Raw genomic sequence first — 22,072 nt, 5'->3', positions numbered from 1 at the left:
AGCGTGGTCAACAAGACAGCCTGAATTTTTGCTCTAAAATAAGGAATAAACTGGTAAACTATTATAAATTAATTACTGTGTAGTTATCACATTAATTCCTATATTATGGAAATGTTATTCATGTTCCCAGCTCTGCAGAGAAATGTGGAGACTATGAAGACTTCATGGGTGTCACCTAAATCTGATATAATTAATTTGTCAGAAATTAGCAAGTAATGGAAATGTAACACAAGCCCATAAAGTAGGGCAACATTTCATGTGTGCCCCAAAACACAGAAGATGAAGAAAGCCCCATGGAACAGTGAATGGCATGGAATTTAGTGGTGGGAAAATTAAGTTTCCCAGAGAAGAAGCCTTGAGAACCATACGTGAATCTTTTGTACCATTTCCAAGAGGAAGGAGTCCTTTGAAATCAGAGGCTATGAAGGAGATCAGTCGCTTTGAAAATCTTCACGTACAAATGACCTCTTTGACCTGGAGTAGGCATAGGGGAGCACAGATGTATATTCTGCTGCTTATAAAAGACACCAAGCCAGTATTGTCTATGAACAGAGCTCGCAGTCTATGATATCATGGCCTGGAGGTGAGATGTGTTGAGGGAGCGTTTTGTATCTTTAAGTGAAGAGGTAAGTTGGGCATGTGGGCAAGAGAAAGGTTGCATGGTGTACTTCCTCAATCCATAGGTGAGAAAATAATTCTATTGTAGAGCCTTCCATTAAAGAAGTCTTCACATTGAAGATGTCAAGGAATAGGCACTGAGAGCCATTCTCTCTCTCTCTCTCTCTCTCTCTCTCTCTCTCTCTGTATGTGTGTGTGTGTTTATGTGTGTATGTGATTTCCATGTTACAGACATTATCTATTTGTATTTCAATGTGTTTCTATATGCACACATATAAACATATAAAATCAAATTATGTTTTCTATGAAGTAATAATATTGGAAAATTATTAACAGAAAATCCAGAACAATGCTAATAAGAATGAAACAAATTGTGTTAAGCCCACAGTCTATTTAATATGATGTGCATGTCCCTGTGTGTAGGACACTACAGAAAACAAACCCTGGCTGTAAGGTCAGTGACAGCTAAAGGCCCCCTGGAGATCTGACAGGGTCGACACTCCCTGTTCCTCAGCTGTAGGATGTGACCCAGCCTGGAGATTTCCAATCCTGGCCCAGGGAAGCCCAGCAGACAAGACCACCCCAGCACACAGGCAGCTCTCACTCACCTAAAGCAAAGCTTCTCCTGCAAGCTCAGCTCCAACTCCCTTTAGGACAGAAACTCCTAGTACCCGACCTAGGCTGAATAATGAAGGGGGCTGATTCACACAGACTCTGAGAGAGGTCTTTGGATGGAGCCCCTTATGGCCATCCCATGACTGTTTCCTGTCTAGGCCACCAGCTTGCACCTAGTATCTGGCTAGTGGGCACCCTTCTAGAATACACTGTTGAGCATCTGTTAGGGCCTGAGATTCATCTTTGATTCATCTTCTTATGTGGTTTTCATTAAAGCTCTCACATTTTTATTCTTTCTATTGTAATTTCTTGCTAGACAATTTTGAACTCTATATTTTAACTATATTTAATTATTTTCATAAGATATTGCCTAATCAATTCATGAGAATTAAATCAACATCAATGTTTTTTTCTATTTTAATCTTCATATTTTAATTACACAAGGGCACCTCAAAATTCTTGGAAAAATGAAGTTAAGTAAGAAGTTTATTTTGGCGCGCATAGCATATTTGAAAGCCAAGAATGGTATTGTCAGTCCATGCATTTTCCATGACCTCTGTGAAAGCTTTCCATCTACATGGATTTCAAAGTTTTCATTGTTGGCAGTAGTGTCTTCAGAGTCTATTCGCTTCCAACCTGGAAAATATAAGATTTTTTTAAAAGATTCATTTATTTTATTTGAAAGGCCAGTGGGGCGTCTTCCATCTCTGGTTCACTCCCAAGGTGGCTGCAATGGCTGGAGCTGTGCTGATCCAAAGCCAGGAGCCAGGAGCTTTTTCCAGGTCTCCCATGAGGGGGCAGGGCCCCAAGGACTTGGGCCATCTTCCACTGCTTTCCCAGGCCATAGCAGAGAGCTGGATCAGAAGTGGAGCAGCCGAGACTCAAACCAGTGCCCATGTGGGATGACGGCACTGCAATTAGAGGCTTTACCTATTATGCCACAGTTCTGGCCATAGATACTTTTCAAAGCTCATCACAGTGTAGTTATATGCAACGTTTAACTCCCCCTGCCCAATATGATGGTGCTCAATCAGTACTCTACCAACATTCAGTCAACTTTTTAAAAAATATTTATTTTATTTATTTGAAAGAGTTACAGAGAGAAGTAGAGACAGAGAGGTCGGTCTTCCATAGACTGGTTCACTCCCCAGATGGCTGCAATGACTGGAGCTGTGCCGACCTGAAGCCAGGAGCCAGGAGCCAGAGTTTCTTCTGGGTTTCCCACATAGGTGCAGGGGCCCAAGGACTTGAGCCATCTTCTACTGCTTTCCCAGGTCATAGCAGAGAGCTGGATCAGAAGAGGAGCAGCCGGGACTAGAACCAGCATCCATATGGGATGCTGCTGCACCACAGCCCTGGTGCCTATTCAGTCAACTTTTAAAACCTGTAGTAAACATTTTCAACGTCAGACACAGCATCTTGGAATTCACTTCCTATTTAAATTTCACAAAACCTTCTGTGCAACACCTGGCTCTCAAAACAGAACGTGGTCAGCCCTTCTCAGCCCAGCACCACATTCTGCCTCTACTTGCAGCCACCTCCCTTGGGAAACATGAGTATATTCAACTTTCAGCATCTATTTTATATTATAATTGAAATAATGCAGGAACAATTGTTTGGACTTTTTTATTCCTGTGTCCTTTGAGACCTTATACATACTGTCTCATGTTGTTCATTGCTGATTGCCTTTAGTACAGAAGATTCTGCTGCGTGAATAGCCAACAACTAATTTAGCTGGTCTTGTCTGGTTTTCAGGTTGAGTCACTAGGAACAGTGCCGAGAGTAAATTTAAAATTCATCTGTCATTGAATGTGTATGAAGGTCTGTTGGTGTATACATTGTAGGGGGATCATTGTGCCATAGATTTATCTCTGTTCGACTGTAAAACATACTGCAAAATACTTCTGAAGTCTTTTTCTATTCCTTGTAGCATTTTTAACCAACTTTCTGTTTTTCTTGCAGAAGTTATTTCTTCCTTTTCTTTTTAAAAATGTGTGAGGTAGCATTTTTAAATACATTATAGCTAAAGCCTTAAAGCCATGACTAAATAAAGAGTTCAATAAATAATCCACCAGCACTGTATGAGACTCCTAGTTTATCTGGAGTCTTCCAACACTGAGGAATTTCAATAATTAAAATTTTAGCTCTTGATGGTGTATACTTTCAAGAAGTGGTTTTATTTGATCTTTTTGGATACTGAGTAAATTATCTCTTCACATATGGAATAGAATTTGAGTATGCCTTTTTTGAAAGCCTAGTTTGGTTTCTATGTCTTTCTTTTGCTACTGGTTTATTGGCTTACTGTAATATTGTAGGTACTTCTTCCTTGAAGAAGATATATATAGATATAGATATAGATATAGATATAGATATATTTCTCTCTCTTTCCCCTCTTCTCTCTCTCTCCCCTTCTCTCTCTCTCCTTCTCTTTCTCTCTCCTTCTCTTTCTCTTCTTCTCTCTCTCGCTCTCTCCTTCTCTCTCATTTTCTTTAGATGAAGATCAGTTCTTGAATTTGAGATGATCTAAATTGTCATTTTCTTTATTATATTCTGCATTAAGCATCTATCCTATTCCAAGACCATACAGATTCCTCTAAGTTCTTCCAGAAATTCCATTGTTCACCTTGAAAATTTTAACCAGCCCTTCAATCTGAACTAATTGGTTATGTCCTACAAACAGTGTTATGATTTTCCTATATCACTGTGCAATTTCAGTCCGTTTAGAAAGCGTCACACTGTGGCTTGCTTCCTTCTTACACTTGCTGTTGCTCCCAGTAAACCTCACATCACACTAGGAGCTGACTTGTCCACTACGGCTTCAGGTCATTCTCGCCATTTCCTCCTTGCCGACAAACACTGTGTCAATCCCTCAGTGACACCAGAGAAGGTGCTTGGGCTGATATGGTAAGGTGGGTTAAGCTGTAGCCTGTAAGCTTGCATCCCATGTCAGAGCACCAGTTCAAGACCTGGCTGCTCCTCTTCCAAGCCACTTCCTGCTAATATGCCTAGAAAAGCAGCAAAGATGGACAAAGCACTTGGGTCCTTGCCACCCACATGGAAAATACAGATGAAATACCTGGCTCCTGGATTCAACCTGGCCCAACAAAGTCCTTGCAGCCACTGGGGGAATGAACTAGCAGGTGGAAAATCTCTCTCTCGCTGTTTCTTTCTCTCTCTCACTCTCACCCTTTCAAATAAATAATTAAAATCTTTTAAAACCAAGGTACTGGTTCCAGAATTTTAATGGGCCTTTGTTGTCTGCTTCTCAGTTAATCTGTGTTTTGTCAGTAGAAGTCTATCATGTGGAGAGCCATTCCCCTCATGTAATGCTCATGTTCTCTCCACAATTTATCAGCTTCTGTTCCTAATAAATTTTCAAGAACTTTTGTGTGACAAATCATGTCCAAAACGTCAGCAGGTTCTTATGGGGAGTATGACAGACTGTACACAAGATCAAATATAACCCTTTCCACTTTAAGGTCAAATACATTTCCTACAGTTTGATAAAAATGGGATGGTGAGAAAGACATGACATTATGGAATTGGGAAGGACAAGGACCTTTGTGGGATGGGTTAGAGGATGAGAGAAGACTCTCTTATGAGCGGGTAAATTTCTCTCCCACATGGGGACAAGGAGAATAAAGCACACTTCATTGTCCTCTTAATAAGGTGTGAGAAATGTATATTAATGTATATTAATGTATATTTATTAATTATTAATTAATTATAATTAATGTATATTAATACTATATCCCACTGAACATAAAAATATGTTTGACTTTCTGTTAAGAATAACTCTGCATTTTGCTTCTTTTCCCTGATGGTTATATATTATTTTAACAATTACGTAATAGATAACATTTCATATATAGCTTTTGAAATAATATGCAATTCAATATAGTAGTAAATAAAATTAGTTTCAAGAAGAGTAATTACTTCTACTTAATGTTTAATATGAAAATGGATGTAGACCGTTTTTTCTGATTTATACAGTGCTTTTCATAGCACATCTTCTATGTCCTTAGTGTTTAGTATTAAATACTTTTGTCTTAATATTTAAATAATTGGGCCGGCACCGTGGCTCACTTGGCTAATCCTCACCTGAAGCACCGGCACCCCGGGTTCTAGTCCCGGTTGGGGCACCGGGTACTAGTCCCAGTTGCTCCTCTTCCAGTGCAGCTCTCTGCTGTAGCCCGGGAGGGCAGTGGAGGATGGCACGAGTGCTTGGGCCACTGCATCCACATGGGAGGCCAGAAGGAAGCACCTGGCTCCTGGCTTTAGATCTGCACATCACCTGCCATAGCATCCATTAGAGGAATGAACCAACGGAAGGAAGACGTTTCTCTCTGTCTCTCACTGTCTATAACTCTACCTGTCAAATAAAATAAATAAATAAATAAATTTTTAAAAATATTTAAATAATTGCACATTGCACCCCTTTCACTTTTGACATTGTACTTTCAATATTTCTTAGTTTTTAGTCTATACATTTAATCAAGCATTTTAAAACTAATAACAGTACACATACTAATGCATTTTACTCCTCCTGGATAACAGAATGGCAATCCAACACTAATTCATTACTTTGATCCCATTTCTACTTTTGATATGTACTAACATTATTTTACCATCACATGCACAGGTGACGTGAAATTTCATGGATTGAGCCCATATTCACTCAACATTCGCTACAACACAGAATGCAGTCAGCGTCTCAACCCCCGAAGCCTCGTTTCACCACGTTATTCTGATGTCTAAGAGTGTGGATGAAATTCTGTGTGTTTGGCTGTTTCTCCTTTCACTTTACATAAATGATATAATACAGCATTTACTATTTTTAAGGCTTTTCTAATTTCTGTGTTGCTTGGGAATTTATCGGTATTGCTGTGTGTTATTGGGGGTTATATGCTTAACATTGCTGTAGGGATTCCATTGTGTTAATACCAAGCAATAATTTCCTCATTGCTGTGTAGATGTTCATGTGAGTGGTTTCAGGGTGGGGCTGTCAGGATCATTGCTTGATGGAAATGTGCAAATGAAGATTGGTTCACATTTGGTGAGCACATTCAAATATCTTTTGAGTGCATACATAGTAGTGCAATTCTTATACCATAGATTAGCATATGTTATGCTTTATTACAGCCAATTAAATAATTTCCAAAAAGTTCTTTTCACCTTTTTTCAAATTTTTTCCCCAAATTTTTGTGCTCATTAGCCATGTATGTGCTTCCTGGTTGGCCCACATACTACACCAAATTAGTAATCCCCAATTTTCATTTTAATTTTCTTACTGGTTTCAGTCACTTTCATCGTGTTTCCTTGATTGCTAAGAAAATCCAATATCTTGGCCTTTTGCTCAAAGTGTCTTTTAGGTTGTTTTTTCCACTGAGTTGTCTGGGTCCTTGCATCTTTGCAGGAGGATTTTCTACATCCTGGATCAGGGACCTTCCTCGTTGTGTTCTGCCCCATCCCCACTGCTTTCTCTCTCTTCTGAACAGGATCCTTTCTTCATTTCAGTAGAATCTGCCTGCCATTGCCTCCTGTACACTGAGTGTTTTTCTTCCATGTCAGAAACCTTTTCCTAAGCCAAGACCTCAGAGATGTTCTCCTCTGACTACGTTCTCAAATTCCATTATCGTCTTTAAAATGTCAGCCAGAGACCCACTCAGGTGCACTTTGCCATGTTGTGGTTCACAATACATTGTAGTGTGCTATAAGGCCAACAAGTTCTGTTTTATTCAGGAAATGTCTTATGCTTCCTTTTACTCCCAGCTCTCCTTGCCACACCCTGGTTACCACACATCATCCACAACTACTTGGAATCATCTGTGCATCCTTTCTGCCAACTGCAGACTGCAGCAATCCCGTAGCTCCTTGAAAGTAGGACCTGGTGTGTGGAATCTGGAAAGGGCCCTTTTGATCAGAGGATCAGTTATTCCTACATGTTTGATGTGTGTGTTGTGTGGGCAGGGGAAGGTTATCCTGTTGGGAGACAGCTTTCCCATGCATATCTATGAACCCTACATTTATTTTTTATTTTTTATTTTTGACAGGCAGAGTGGACAGTGAGAGAGAGACAGAGAGAAAGGTCTTCCTTTTTGCTGTTGGTTCACCCTCCAATGGCCGCTGCGGCCGGCACGCTGCGGCCGGCACACCATGCTGATCCGAAGCCAGGAGCCAGGTGCCTCCCCCTGGTCTCCCATGTGGATGCAGGGCCCAAGCACTTGGGCCATCCTCCATTGCCTCTCCGGGCCACAGCAGAGAGCTGGACTGGAAGAGGAGCAACCGGGACAGAATCCGGCGCCCCGAGCAGAACTAGAACTCAGGGTGCTGGCACCACAGGTGGAGGATTAGCCTAGTGAGCTGTGACACCGGCCTTGTCTACATAATTTTTAATGCAGTCCTCCGAACTCAATCCAGAGAAATAAGTACCTGAAAATTTAAGCGGTCTGCAGACAGTGGTTGCAACCACTTGAATCAGAGTGATTTGTTGAGTTCTTTATTTAGGGGGCCATTAAACCTTATAGTGTAAATTAAAAATATGTGATATCGGGGCCAGCTCTGTGTTGCGGCAGGTGGGGCCACTGCCTATGGTGCTGACATCCCATGTGGGTGCTGGTTCAGGTCCCAGCTGCTCCACTTCCCAATCCAGCTCTCCGCTATAGCCTAGGAAATCAGTGGAGGATGGCCAGGGTCCTTGGGCTCCTGCACCCACATGGGAGACCTGGAGGAGGCTCCTGGCTCCTGGTATCAGATTGGTGCATCTCTGGCCATTGCAGCCAACTGGGAAGTAAACCAGCAGATGGAAGACCTCTCTCTCTCTCTCTCTCTTTCTCTGCCTCTCTATAAATATGCCTTTCAAATAAATGAATAAATCTTTAAAAATGTGATGTCAAAAACAATAAAAATATTCAGTTGAAAAAAGCAAATGAAAATGTTGAAAGCGACATTTCATTTCTCCAGTTTTTTGAAGTGTCCCTTTACAGGTTTCATGTTTCATAGTAGGGCATAGATTTTGGGTCTGACCCTTCTAATGGGTATGACTGAATCAATCCTATATCAAAGAGAGATTTATTTTATTTTTCCAAAAATATTTCTTTATTTGAAAGAGTTACAGAGAGAGAGAGAAGGAAGGGCAGAGAAAGAGAGAGAGAGAGGTCTTCCTTCCACTGGGGCACTCCCCCAATTGGCCACAATGGCCAGAGCTATGCTAATCCAAAGTCAGGAGCCAGGAGCTTCTTCCAGGTCTCCAACATGAATGGAGGGGCCCAAAGACTTGGGCCTTCTTGCAGTGCTTTCCCAGGCCATAGCAGAGAGCTAGATTGGAAGTGGAGCAGCTGGGTCTCAAACTGGCACCCATATGGGATGCCAGCACTGCAGGTGGCAGCTTAACCTGCTATGCAACAGCACTGGCCTTAGAGTTTTTTTTTTAATTATAAAAAGAATGCAGATGGTAATCCTGATATTGTGGATGGCTTCGTTCACTTGTGGTGGTGTATTTTGGTTGGTTGTAGCAGGTCCAGCTGTTAGCATATCCAGAGAGGGAAGAGTTGGTACTGCAAGCACTCAGAAGGATAAGCCTTAACCAGAAAGACAGATCCACGCAGGTCTTGAAGTCCTTTGCTCTTCTTTATCTGTGAGGCTGCTGGGAAATTATGAGTGCCAGCCCCAGAAAGAAGAAGAGTCACCTGAGCACTTCTCAGAGTTACACCAGCAAGAACACACAGAGGTGAGGGCAGAGACTGTTAGGAAAATTACAGCTTCCACGGTTATTGTAAGAGAATTTTGAAGATAAGATTAGAGCAGAAAGAAATGAAATATAAAACACAAAAGCCATTTTAAAAATCAACAGAACCTAGAATTTATTTTTCTTCTTTTTTTTTCAGAAATAATCAAATTTCAGGCTGGTGCCATGGCTCAATAGGCTAATCTACTGCCTGCAGTGCCAGCACACTGGGTTCTAGTCCCAGTCGGGGTGATGGATTCTGTCCTGGTTGCTCCTCTTCCAGTCCAGCTCTCTGCTGTGGCCCGGGAGTTCAGTGGAGGATGGCCCAAGTGCTTGGGCCCTGCACCTGAATGGGAGACCAGGATAAGCACCTGGCTCCTGGCTTCAGATCAGTGTGGTGCACCGGCCACAGTGGCCATTGGAGGGTGAACCAACGGTAAAGGAAGACCTTTCTCTCTGTCTCTCTCTCTCTCTCAATGTCCACTGTGCCTGTCAAAAAAAAATCAAATTTCATAAAATGCTACATAGATCAATAAAGTAATAAATGAGAAGATTCAAACAAATGAAACTGGGAATGAAAGAGACAACTGATTCACAGAAGTAAAAAAAAATTAAGATTATTATGAACATTTATACACCAACAAATTGGACAACCCCAAAGAAATGAATAAATGCTTAGAGATATACAAGCTACCAAGATTGAATTAATAGAGACAAACATCAAATGTTTTCTCTTATTTGTGAAAGTTAGTATAAAAATTGTGTGGGTGTCAGGGCCGGCAATGTGGCACAGTGGCTGAAGCCACAACCTGAGATGCCTGTATTGCAATGAGCACTAGTATTGGCCTGGCCCAGTTCCCCAGCCAATGGAGCCATTTGGAGAGTGAACCAGTAGATGGAAGATCAACCTCTCTCTCTCTTTAACTCTGCCATTCAAATAAATAAATAAATAAATCTTAAAAAATTATATGGATGACCTGTCATTTGGTGTGTAAATAGGGCTTCATTGAGTCATACCATGTAAACAACAATATACACTTCTTTCTCCATGTTATTATAATCATTGTCATGAATCTCTCACTTTAATATTAATATCTGTTTTCAAGAAAAATAAAATGAAATGAAAAAAACAAAGAATACATCAATAAAAGACAAAATAAAACCCTTGTCAGACCAATGTTCATAATCCATAAAAAATTTCTCAAAAAGAAGGCTTCACAGATGAATTCTACCAAGCATCCAAAGAAGAATTCCTAACAGTGTTTCCTGACATTCTCCAAAACAGAGGATGAACACCTACAAGCCCACTTTATGCAGCCAAATCACCCAGATACCAGAGTCAGACAAAACAATACCCAAGAAAAGTATTCTCTAGGCCTATAACCCAGATGATGATACATGAAAAGATCCTTAACAAAACATTGCCAGATTGAATTCCACAGCACATTAACAGATCACACATCACAACCAAATGAGATTTATCCTTGGATGCAAGGGTATTTGAATACACGCAAACCAATAATGTGATATACAGCATCCATACAATGAAGAATAAATATCATAGAATCACCTCAAAGGGTAAGAGAAACAGCACTTGAAAAAATTCAACAATATTTCATCATAAAAACTCAAAAATTATTTATAGAAAGAAATGACTTCCACATAATAGAACCCAGATATAAAACTCCCAGGGATAAGATCAAGCTCAATTGTGAACAGCCAAAACCTGTCCTTCGAGATACTGAACAAGACACAGATGCCCTCACACCACTTCTATTCAATAGAGCTCTGGAATGCTCAGCAGAGTGGCTAGGCAAGAAAAGGAAATGAAAAAACACCCAAATGAGAGATAGAAGAAGTAAAATTTCCTCTCATCAGCAGCAAGGTCTTTTATGTAGAAAGTCTGAAGAATATGCTAAAAAATATTAGAACTAATAAACGAATGCAGAAAAGTTGCAGGATAAAAAGCAATATGCAAAAATAAATTTTATCATTGATTTCTGACAATGAACGATCTGAGAAGAAAATTTAAAAAGTAATCACACTTACGATAGCATCACAAAGAATAAAATGCTTAGGAATAAACTTAACCAATAAGGTGAAGAGGCATACACAGGAAACCATAAAACACTGATGGCTAAAATGAACAGACCCCAAACACATGAATAGAAATATTGTGCTCTGGGACTGAAGGAATCAATATTTTTAAGTGGCTGCACTACCACATGATCTCCAGATTCAATTCAATTTCTATCAAAATAACATTTTTTTTTACTTTTGTGAAATATATGAGACAACAAAACACTCTGAAAAGTCAAAACAATATTGAAGCTTTTCCATACTACCTGGTGAAGGGTCCATACAGTGTTGTTCTTGATTCCCCATGTAATTTAAGGGGAAGCTGTCACAAAGTCAGGAGCCGTTGATGTCCTGAAAATGAAGGAAGAGGCTGTCCTCAAAGTCCTTGCAGCAGGAACCCAGCTAGGTGGCACCAACCTTGACTTCCAAATTGAACGGTGCATATACAGTAAGGAAAAGTGATGGCATCTACATCATAAATCTGAAACTTCTGTTGGCAGCTGATGCCACTGTGGCCAGTGAAAAGCCTGCTGATGTCAGTGTGATATTCTCCAGAAACACTGGCCAGAGGGCTGTGCTGAAGTTTGCTGCTGCCGCTGGAGCCACTCCTATTGCTGCCTGCTTCACACCAAGAACCTTCTCTAACCAGATCCAGCAGCCTTCAGGAACCACAGCTTCTGGTGGTTACTGCTCCTAGGGCTGCTCACCAGCCTCTCACAGAGGCATCTTATGTGAACCTGCCTACCATTGCTCTGTGTAACACAGACTCTCCTCTGTGCTACATGGACATTGCCATCCCATGCAACAACAAGGGAGCCCACCCAGTGGGTCTGATGTGGTGGATGCTGACCCAGGAAGTTCTGTGCATGCATGGTACCATCTCCCATGAACACCCCTGGGAGGTCATGCTCTACTTTGGGAGATCCTGAAGAGATTGAAAAAGAAGAGCAGGCAGCCACTAAAAAAAGCTGTGACCAAGGAGGAGTTTTAAGGTGAACGGATGGCCCGAGTGCCTGAGTTCACTGCTACCCAACCTGAGGTTGCAGACTGGTCTGAAGGTGTGCAGGTGCCCTCTATGCCTGTTCAGCAGTTCCCCACTGAAGACTGGAGTGCCCCACCCACCACTGAAGACTGGTCTGCAGTGCCCAGTGCTCAGGTCACTGACTGGGTAGGAACAACTACTGAGTGGTCTTAAGCTGTTTTTCACAGTCTCTGAAGAAAACATGGGAATGAGGTTGATGGAAAATAAACACCAGTTTCTACAAAAAAAAAAAATACTGAGAAAGAAGAAGAAAGCCAGAAGATTCACACTCTTTGGTTTCAAAATACATTACAAAGTCACAGTACTCAAACAGTGTGATATAGGGAAGGTCAGAGACATATACTTCATAAGAACAGAATAGGGGGGCCTGAGTTTCAACAAGTTTACCAAGAATATGTAATTGGTTTATGTAAAGGAAAGGAAAAGAACACTGAAATCTAAATTTTACATGCTATCATTAATCGTGTTAAAGCAGTTATTCTATTGCATGAATATCACAATAAAGGGAATTTTATCACGTCAGATTTAGGCACAAAAAAAAGCTCAAGACATATAAAAACCCAGGAGGGAATCTGGCACATCTCTCCATCACTGAGTGCAGGGTTCCAACAAACTGCTGCCTCAGAGAAGTCCATCCTTACAGCTCTAATGCCTGATCTGGAAATGGTGAGAAGGCTGGCAATTAAATAGCAGACTTGGGAAAATAGTGGATTTGTTGGTAGAAACATCCAAGGAACAAACTCGTACTCTTTTTTTTTTATCTTTCTAATAAAAAAAAAAATCAACCAAGGAAACTAAAATAAACCAAACAGGAAAAAGATAGTAGAAACCATTGAATTCTCTTGGACTTAGTAGATAATATGGCTTACATAGTAGTTAAAAGACTCAAAAAATTCTCCCTGTAAAATCACAGTTTCATTATGAGGGTTCATAAATTTCCATTTAGTAATGATATTATTCATTAACTTTATATACATAATGGACATGAGAATGACAAGAGAATATTTGTAAACAATGATCTTCTGTAAAACACTCACATATCCAACTCCCAAACAATTGAAATTGGTTGTCACACAAACCCAGTTGCTTTTCATGTAAGCTATGGTCATCATGGTCTCCATTGCACCTGTGACTCTGAAAACCTTTCTCAGGAGCATTCTTCCAATTGCTCTGTGAATTACATAAATGATGCTGAGCTTAGCGGTTTGAACTTCAGGAAAGAACTCACTCTGGGATAGAAACAAGTTTGGTATGAATCCAAGGAGACACAGGAGCTTCAACTGCCCATCCCTCCCATGTCAAACTCAGGATCCTCTGCTCCCTTCAGGTCACACCCTGCCTGCCTCAGGGAACAAAAAACAGAAGCCACTTTAAAAGACTTTAGCAGCCTCTTCGGCTCTATTAACTACAGGTTGTAATCGTTTTTTGTAATTAGCAGGAGAGAAAATGTTCTCAGAAGTCTCCTCAGTCCTAACTTTACTTTCAGTGCAGCTGCAGGTGAAAAGATAATTGCAGCTCTGCAGGGAGGTGAGGTCACAGGCGCACACCATTTCTAGGGCTCCAGCTGCCCCCTGCCAAGCAATGCTGACTGTGGTGACCTCCATGCCAATGCTTGTCCTGGAGGCTGAAAGAAACTGGGGACTTTCTATGTCAGTGCGAAGGAGAGAAGCTTTCAGCAAGGAGGTGTCTCTGGAGTCTGGGTGAGTGATCAGGTGAGAAAAGGGATTCTCCTGTGCTTACTCCTGGTCCTGTGCCCCAGCCTCACAGGAAGGAGGAAGCATTCCGAGATATGGGCTGAGCTAGGACAGCGAAGTGGGGTCCTACACCCAGCACCAACCCCTGGAATTTGGAGTTGTGCACAATGACATTGACTCTTGGTGCCTAATTAAATAATCATGAAATATGGTGTTTCATGTACTTCAGGACTATGTTTTCAAATAAATCCGCTGTTCAGTCTATGGTACACGAGTCGTGGACTCCACTTTCAGAATTAACAGAGACATACAGGAACTGTGATGTGGATTAGGACAGGAATCTTCAGAACCTGGCAGAAACAATCCCAGCGGCAACTCCTGGAATAGAAAAGTTTTCTCTAACTCTGTCATATGAGTTGCTTAATGGAGTATTGATTGTTGTCTACTGAAAACATCCACAGTTACTTATTATGGAAAGATTCTCTTCCATTTTTGATAAGGGAAGCCTGTTTAAGGAAAGGCAGGGTTAGTTATCCTTGTGTGATTGGTTGCATGTGGCAGAATTGAAGTGTGAATGTGTCTCCTGAATTTCTCTGGAGTGAAAACATTTTCATCTCAACTGGAAGCTCCACAATTTGAAATGATAAAATGCACAAGAACTGACCCTAGGGATTTCGTGTGGTAAATGCTGTATCCTTCAATGCCTTTCAAAGTTCTGGCTTTATGGAAAATGCTTTCATTTAAGTACTAGTAAAGATATAAATGATTACATAAAAGTAGTAATCTTCAGTTTTAACAATACAAAATTTCACCACATACTGGTGTTTGTCCTGTAGTGTAGGGAACAATCTGTTCTTGAGTGTTATTTTTGTACCTAGTATAAAACTTGAGTTTCTATACATTCCTACAATAAATGTTGATTTATGTACAATTTTTCAAGGAGAAAGACCCCAGAAATTATACTATAATAAGGTTTTCTGATTGTTGATGATACACCTATTGTTTACATTATTGTTGTTGTCATATGGAGTAAATCTTTATGCATAAAGGTAAAATGTACAAGCAAAATGAAAAACAATGTACCAAAAGTCTAAGAAAAATTGACAAAGCATAAAAATAAGCAAGTATACACATGTGTTATTTGGAGAACACAGATAAGTAGCTATGTTAGAATAACACTGTGTTTAGTTTAACTGTTTTTGTTCAAACCGAGCTGGCTCAACATTCCACTTTGCACATAAAAAATAAATATACATCTAGACAAATCATTAGCCTGTATCAGCTGAGTAATTTATAACCAGTGTAATAACTTTATAACCTGCCTTCTCATGTCACTCTCATGGAGTGACAAAGAATCAAGAATCAATACATGTGTCTCTATACCAGTAATTAATTAAGTAGCCTTAAAGACTACCTATTCAACTCTTTGGAAACATTTTCACAAAGGAAAAATATTAAGCAGTTATCTCTATATGTGAACTAGTGCAAGTGGAGAATAATGTGAAGAGAGAGCTGAGTTTCAGTTGGTATTAATACATGGAGCCCATGCCACATTTCCCATACAGGAATCTTAGGCTCAGTGACAATAATCAGACATTGGGAACTAATGGGATGGTCGCCAGGGATTTGACAATGGGGATGATCTTCTTATCACAAACTATTACAGGAATCCTGGGAAATTTCTCTCTTCTTTCCCATTATCTCTATCTCTACTTCACAGGATGCAAGTTTAGACCTACAGATTTGATCATCAAACATCTGACTGTAGCAAACTGCTTAATCATTCTCTTTAGAGGAGTTCCCCAAACCATGGCAGCTTTGGGGCTAAATGATAATTTCAGTGATATTGGGTGCAAACTTGTGTTCTATGTACAAAGAGTGAGCAGGGACGTGTCCGCTGGCAGCACCTGCCTCTTGAGTATCTCCCAGGCCATCACCATCAGTCCTGAGAACCCCAGGTGGGCAGAATTTAAAGCAAAGGCTCCCAAATACATTGGCCCTTTTATTACACTCCTCTGGATACTGAACTTCATACTAAATATTCTGGTACCTCTGTATGTAACCGAGAGAAAAACCAACAAAAATATCACAGAGAAAGTTGATTATGTGTACTGTATTGCTGTGAATCCTGGAGAATTCACAGAGTCCCTTTATGCAGCTGTAGTATTTTTCCAAAATGTTCTTTTTGTGGACTTTATGCTGGGTTCCAGCGGCTACATGATTTTCATCCTGTACAGGCACAAGAAGCAGGTCCAATACATCCATAGGACCAACATCTCCTCTAGGTCCTCCCCAGAGTCCAGAGCCACACACAGCATCCTCGTCCTGGTGAGCACCTTTGTGCCTTTTTGCATTTTCTCCTCCATCTTTCACATTTGCCTGACTGTTTTAAAAAACCCCAGTGTGTGGCTGGTGAACACCTCTGCACTAATCACTGGCAGTTTCTCAACTGTGAGCCCCTACATTCTCATGAGCCATGACTCCAGAGTGCCCAGGCTCTGCTGTGTCCCCACAAGGAATACAGAATCCTCTGGTTAGCATGAATGTGTAAATTGTATGTGTTCACAATGGCTATAAAAATTTATTCATTCATTAATATACTTGAGAGACAGAGAGAGCTAACCATAGTGTAATTCTCTCTCCAAATATTTAACATGGCTCTGAATTAGGGTCAGAATTGGAAACCAGGAAATCAAGGACTTGAGCCATCACCACTGCCTGCCAGAGTCTGGGTTACCAGGATGCTGGAGTCAGAATCAGAACTGGGTATCAAACCCAGGGATTATGATTTGGACATAATAGTCTTGCCTGGCCTCTTAACTACTGGAGAAAATGCCTTCTTACACAATGTGAGTTCTTTATTTATCAATTCTTCTGAAAGTTTAATCATGTTTGTGGAAGTAATCTCTGTACCAGAGTGTAGTCAACAAGACACCCAGAATTTTTGCTCTAAAATAAGGAATAAGCTGGTAAATTATCATAAATTAATTACTGTGTAATTACCACATTAATTCCTGTATTATGGAAATGTTATTCATGTTCCCAGCTCCACAAAATTATGTGGAAATTGGGGCCGGCGCTGTGGCCCAGTGGGTTAATGCCCTGGCCTAATGGGTCAGCATCCCATATGGGTGCTGATTTTAGTCCTGGCTGCTCCTCTTCTGATCCAGCTCTCTGCTATGGCTTGGGATAGCAGCAGAAGATGGCCGAAGTCCTTGGGCCTCTGTACTGTAATGAACTTTGAAAAGTATCTTATATTCTCCAAGTTACACACTAGTAGATTCTGAAGATAGAGCTGCCCAAGTGGAAACTGAAGCCCATGCAGATAGCGGGTTTTCAAACCTTGGAAGACCTGGAAGAAGCTCCTGACTCCTGGCTTCAGATTGGCACAGCTCTGGCTGTTGCAGCCATCTAGGGATTGAACCAGCAGATGCAAGACCTCTCTCTGTGTCTCTACCTCTCTCTGTAAATCCATCTTTCAAATAAATAAAATAAATCTTTTAAAAAAATAAAACAAAAAATGTGGAAATTATGGAGTCTTCATAGCTGTCACCTGAATCTGACATAAGGAATTTGTCAGAAATTAGCAAGTTATGGGAATGTAACACAAACTCCACAAAGCAGGGCAACATTTTATGTGTGCCCCTGTGGAGCAGTGAACAGAGAGGAATTATGTGGAGGGAAAACAGTTTCCTGGAGTGGCCATCTTGAGAACCTTACTGGAGCTCTGGGAACCACTTCCAAGGTGAAATCAGACTCTATGAAGGAGATCAGTTGATTTGGACATCTTCACATACAAAGCCAGTTTGACCTGAGGTGGGCACAGTGGAGCACAAAATGTGGTCTGCTGCTTATAAATGACACCAGGGCAGTATTGCCTATGAATGGAGCACAAAGTCTAGAATATCCTGGCATGGACATGAGATCTTTTGAGAGAGCTTTATGAATCCTACAGTTAAGAGGTAATTTGGGCATATGAGCAAGAGAAAGTTTCCATGTTGCACTCCCCTGTCCCATAGGTGAAAAAATAAGTTCATGGAGGAGCCTTCCATTAACCTTGAAGATGTGAAGAAATAGGCACTGAGAGCCATTGTTCTCCTCTCTGTCCCTGACTCTATGTCTCTGTGTGTGTATGTTTGTTTCCATGTTACAGACATAATATGTTGTATTTTCAATGTGTTTGTGTATGCACACATATAGACACATAAAATCCAATTATATTTGTTTCCTATGAATTAATCATATTGGGAAATTATAAATTAGGAAATCTAAAGCAATGCTAATAAGAATAAAACAAACTGTATAATCCTCACAGCCTATTTTACTCTGATGTGTATGTCCCCATGTCCCTGTAGGACAGAAACTCCTAGTATCTGACCTAGGCTGAATACAGGCATAAGAAAGGGGTCAGATTCACGGACTCTGAGAAAGGTCTTTGGAGGAAGACCCTTCTGATCAATGGTCACCCAGCCCTGAGTGTATCTGGACCAGGCCACCAACTTGTCGCAGTATGTGCTTTATGGGAGCCCCGCTAGAATAAACTGTTTAAGCATCTGATCAGAGTCTGAGACTTATCTTTGGCTCATCTTCATGTGTGATTTCCGATAGAGCTCCAATTTTCTTACTATTTTCTTACTACTTTCATTTATTCTAGTTCTTTTTTAACAGCCTATATTTTACTTATTTTCATAAGATGTTGCCTAATCAGGCAAGGAAAAGTACGTGGAATATTTTTGCTCTTTTTGTCCATATATTTTAACTATCCAAGGGCACCTCTGTTTCAACACACCTCCAAAAAGTTCTTTGGAAAATGAAATTAAGTGATAAGTTCATTTTGGCACAAAACATTTTTGGAAGCCAAGTGTGAGACTGTTATATGTATTTTCCACAAAGGTTTGAAAACCCCCCATTTGCATGGACTTCAGTTTCCACTTGGGCAGCTCTATCTTCAGAATCTACTAGTGTGTAACTTGGAAAATACAAGATACTTTTCAAACTTCATTACAGTGTAGTTATGCAATAAATTTAGCATTGTCCTGGACAAAATTATGGCACTCCAGCAGTAATCTATGAACATCCTACCAAGTTTTAAGATTTGTAGTAAACATTTTAATGTCAAACACACAGGTCTGGAATTCATATCTCACTGAAATTCCACAGCTGCACACTCTTCTGGATCAAATTCTGTAATTGCATTTTTAGGACATACATATCATACTTTATAGAAGATCTTTTGCACATGTGTTTACATTTTAATGTGACACTAATATTATCGTATTTGCTAATACTTTTACTTTAGCCAGGTATTGATGAACCCATAGGCATATGCTTGAAATGAGTAACATTGAATCTTTATCCTACACTATTTCAACACAGATCACTGTCTCCTCTCCCATGGATTAGGACAAGACCTAGTTAGTGTTCAATGATTCCCCATAATGGGCAACATTTTATTGCTGGCAGAGAAGTAAATTTGAGTTCCTGTTGTTATCTGGGAATAAAGGCAATGGTGCATTTTAAAATACCATTTGTTATGGAGCAGATCCATATAGAATTTTGTGTACTACCATCAGGGCATCTCTGCTGTTTAAGATATACCAAGCTTCACTCATTATTGATACTGACTTACGCAATACATGCTGACACATAGATGTCAACTTGCTGCAGCCAGAATTATGCAATGCCATCAATCTAAGGTAAAATAAGGTATGCAAGTTATTAAATATGTATCGATATAATCAGAAAAACACGGGTACTAACACTGTTCAGTTAGCATAGGGCTTACATGCCCCGCATTTTTAACACCCCAGCCAGGCTCTGGTTTTTGATTTCCCATAAAAAAAAGTTTGAATTTAGGCAAATCATTAACCTTAATCTCCTTAATTTTTCCTTACCCCTTACCTAATGGAATTATGAAGACTGTAAGATAAACTTCATGTATAGCTCTCATAGCCTTGGTCCTTACTTTGCTGTTAGTGCTTAAAGATCCTGTATGATTTAGGGGCTGGTGATGTAGTGTAGTGGGTTAATGCTCTGGCCTGAAGTGCCAGCATCCCATATGGGGGCCAGTTCGAGATCCATCTGCTCCACTTCCAATCCAGCTCTCTGCTATGGCCTGGGAAAACAGTAGAAAATGGCCCAAGTCCTTGGGCCCCTGCACCCCTGTGGGAGACCTGGAACAAGCTCCTGGCTTCTGCGTTCAGATGGCAGCAGCTCTGGCCATTGTGGCCAATTGGGGAGTGAACCATTGGATGGGAGACCTCTCTCTCTCTCTCTCTCTCTCTCTGCCTCTCCTCTGTGTAACTCTGACTTTCAAATAAATAAATAAACCTTAAAATAAAGATACTTCGTGATTTCTTGCTGGGAACTAATGTTAAGTGGCTCCTGCCTCCTGTTCCCATGGAGGAATCTCTGCCTCAGAAGACAAATAGCAGTCACCGGGAACTGTCAGAATGGCCATCAGAGACGAGGAAATGGGAATAATCGCCTCATCACAGACTATTGCTGGAATCCTGGGGGATTTCTGTCTTCTTGCCCATTATCTCTCTGCTTCTCAGGATGCAAGTTCGGGCCCACAGATTTGATCATCAAAGACCTGATTGTGGCCAACTGCTTAGTCATTCTTCTAAAGGAGTCCCCAAACCATGGCAGCTTTGAGGATGAAGCATTTCCTCAGTGATGTTGGGTTTAACCTTGTGTTCTGTGTGTACAGAGTGGGCACGGATGTGTCCACTGGTGTCACCTGTCTCCTGAGTTTCTCCCAGGTCATCACCATTAGTTCTAGGAACTCCAGGTGGGCAGAGCTCAAAGTAAAATTTTCCAAGTACATAGGCACCTCCAATATCCTCCACTGGGCCTTGCACATGATATTAAACATTATTGTACCTAGATATTTTGGCAAATGGAACAACACAAACATCACAAAGAAAAGAGATTATAACTACTGAAGTGCTGTATTTCATAAAATTACAGTCATTGGATGTAGCATTGATATCCATGATTTCTTTTGGAACTCAACACGCTATGCCAGTTGTTCCATGGTTTTTATCCTGTAAAGGCACAAACAGTGCAACACATTCATAGGAACAATGTTTCCTCCAAATCCTTCCCTGAGGCAGGACTACCGATAGCATCCTTGTCCTGATGAGCACTTTTGAATTTTCTTCCACTCCCACTTCTATTCTTCAGTTTTATTCATTGCTTGCTGACCTGTGAATGTTCACCAGAGAAAGTGAATATTGTCCAATCAAAGGAAGGATTTTTATATAATTCTTTTCTGAATGTATATTATAAATTTAACACAAAATCAGAAGTTGAACAAAAAAAGAAATGCCCATACAATGGATTTTGTGCTGCAACAATAAATATATGTTTAGTTCCCATGAGACACTTAGAAATCCTTGGCACATATTAGTCCACAGAACAAAATATGTAGAGAGGTACATGAATAAGTAGGTAGATAGAAATATATATGAATGTACATTGTGTATGCACATTGTATGTATATGTGCACATATTTATAACCAGATTTATTTTCATCAATTTATAGTACTGAAAAATTATAAATTCAGAAATACAAATGTTAATTTATAATAGCACATGCTCTAATCTTGTAGTTTATTTTATATAGTGTGTGTATCACCATACTCGCTTTTTATTTTAATTTTTAAAATTACATGGAATGCATTTTTTATTTGAGTCAGTATTTTAGCTACATATTGGGGGAAATATCCAGTAGTGTGCATTAAAAAGCAAGTTTGATTTTATTGAGAACTTACGGTTTTAACATGCTCCATGAGGTCATTTGTTACCATAGTCAGATATAACTAGTACACTCCATGAGCCGTTAATTTCCATTCTCAGAACCATCCAGATAACATCCATGTTTAAAAAAACAGTAATTTCAGATCAGTGTTATGATGCTGCGAATTACTCTGTCATCTGCACTTGCCACCATCCCATGTTGGAATCCAGCTCCTGGCTAATTCACCTGGGGAAGCAGATGACCCACCTGCTTGGGCCCCTGCTGACTAGCTGAAAGACCAGGATTATTTGCAGGTTCCTGACTTTGGCCTGGACCAACACCAGCCATTGTAGCCACTTGGGAAGTGAACTAGCAGATGGCAGGTTTTCTCTCCCTTCTCCCCCTATTGCCCCTCCCCACAGTCTGCCTTTCAAGTAGATAAGTAAATAAAACATCTTAAAAAACAATAAGTACAGGGCCTGTGGCACAGTGGGTTAACCCTGTGCAGGGCCAAAAACCCATATGAACACCTTCACACCATTGTAAGGTCCAAG

The 22,072-nt window shown here is 40.4% G+C and overlaps 1 protein-coding gene and 1 pseudogene across 1 annotated transcript; both read left to right on the top strand.

Moving 5' to 3' along the window:
* The first annotated feature begins 310 nt into the window (after positions 1 to 310).
* Positions 311 to 12,233, top strand: LOC133748708 (small ribosomal subunit protein uS2-like; annotated as a pseudogene).
* A 1,428-nt stretch (positions 12,234 to 13,661) lies between these two features.
* Positions 13,662 to 20,453, top strand: LOC133748707 (vomeronasal type-1 receptor 4-like). The gene is made up of 3 exons (XM_062177642.1): positions 13,662 to 13,780; positions 15,340 to 16,307; positions 20,332 to 20,453. The coding sequence occupies exons 1-3, from the start codon at positions 13,662 to 13,664 to the stop codon at positions 20,451 to 20,453; spliced, it is 1,209 nt and encodes a 402-aa protein (XP_062033626.1).
* Positions 20,454 to 22,072: the final 1,619 nt, after the last annotated feature.

Source organism: Lepus europaeus, chromosome 19, assembly GCF_033115175.1.
Source record: "Lepus europaeus isolate LE1 chromosome 19, mLepTim1.pri, whole genome shotgun sequence".
Lineage (NCBI taxonomy): Eukaryota > Metazoa > Chordata > Mammalia > Lagomorpha > Leporidae > Lepus > Lepus europaeus.
The sequence above is the reverse complement of the archived record's forward strand: the minus strand, read 5'-3'. Positions and strand labels throughout refer to the sequence as shown.

Bases quoted from the DNA above. Each gene is read 5' to 3' on its own strand.
- LOC133748707 (XM_062177642.1), top strand. From the start codon at position 13,662: ATGCTGACTGTGGTGACCTCCATGCCAATGCTTGTCCTGGAGGCTGAA. The intron at 13,781-15,339 runs GTGAGTGATCAG...TTTCCCATACAG, and splicing joins GAGGTGTCTCTGGAGTCTGG to GAATCTTAGGCTCAGTGACA. The intron at 16,308-20,331 runs GTTAGCATGAAT...TCTGCTTCTCAG, and splicing joins AAGGAATACAGAATCCTCTG to GATGCAAGTTCGGGCCCACA.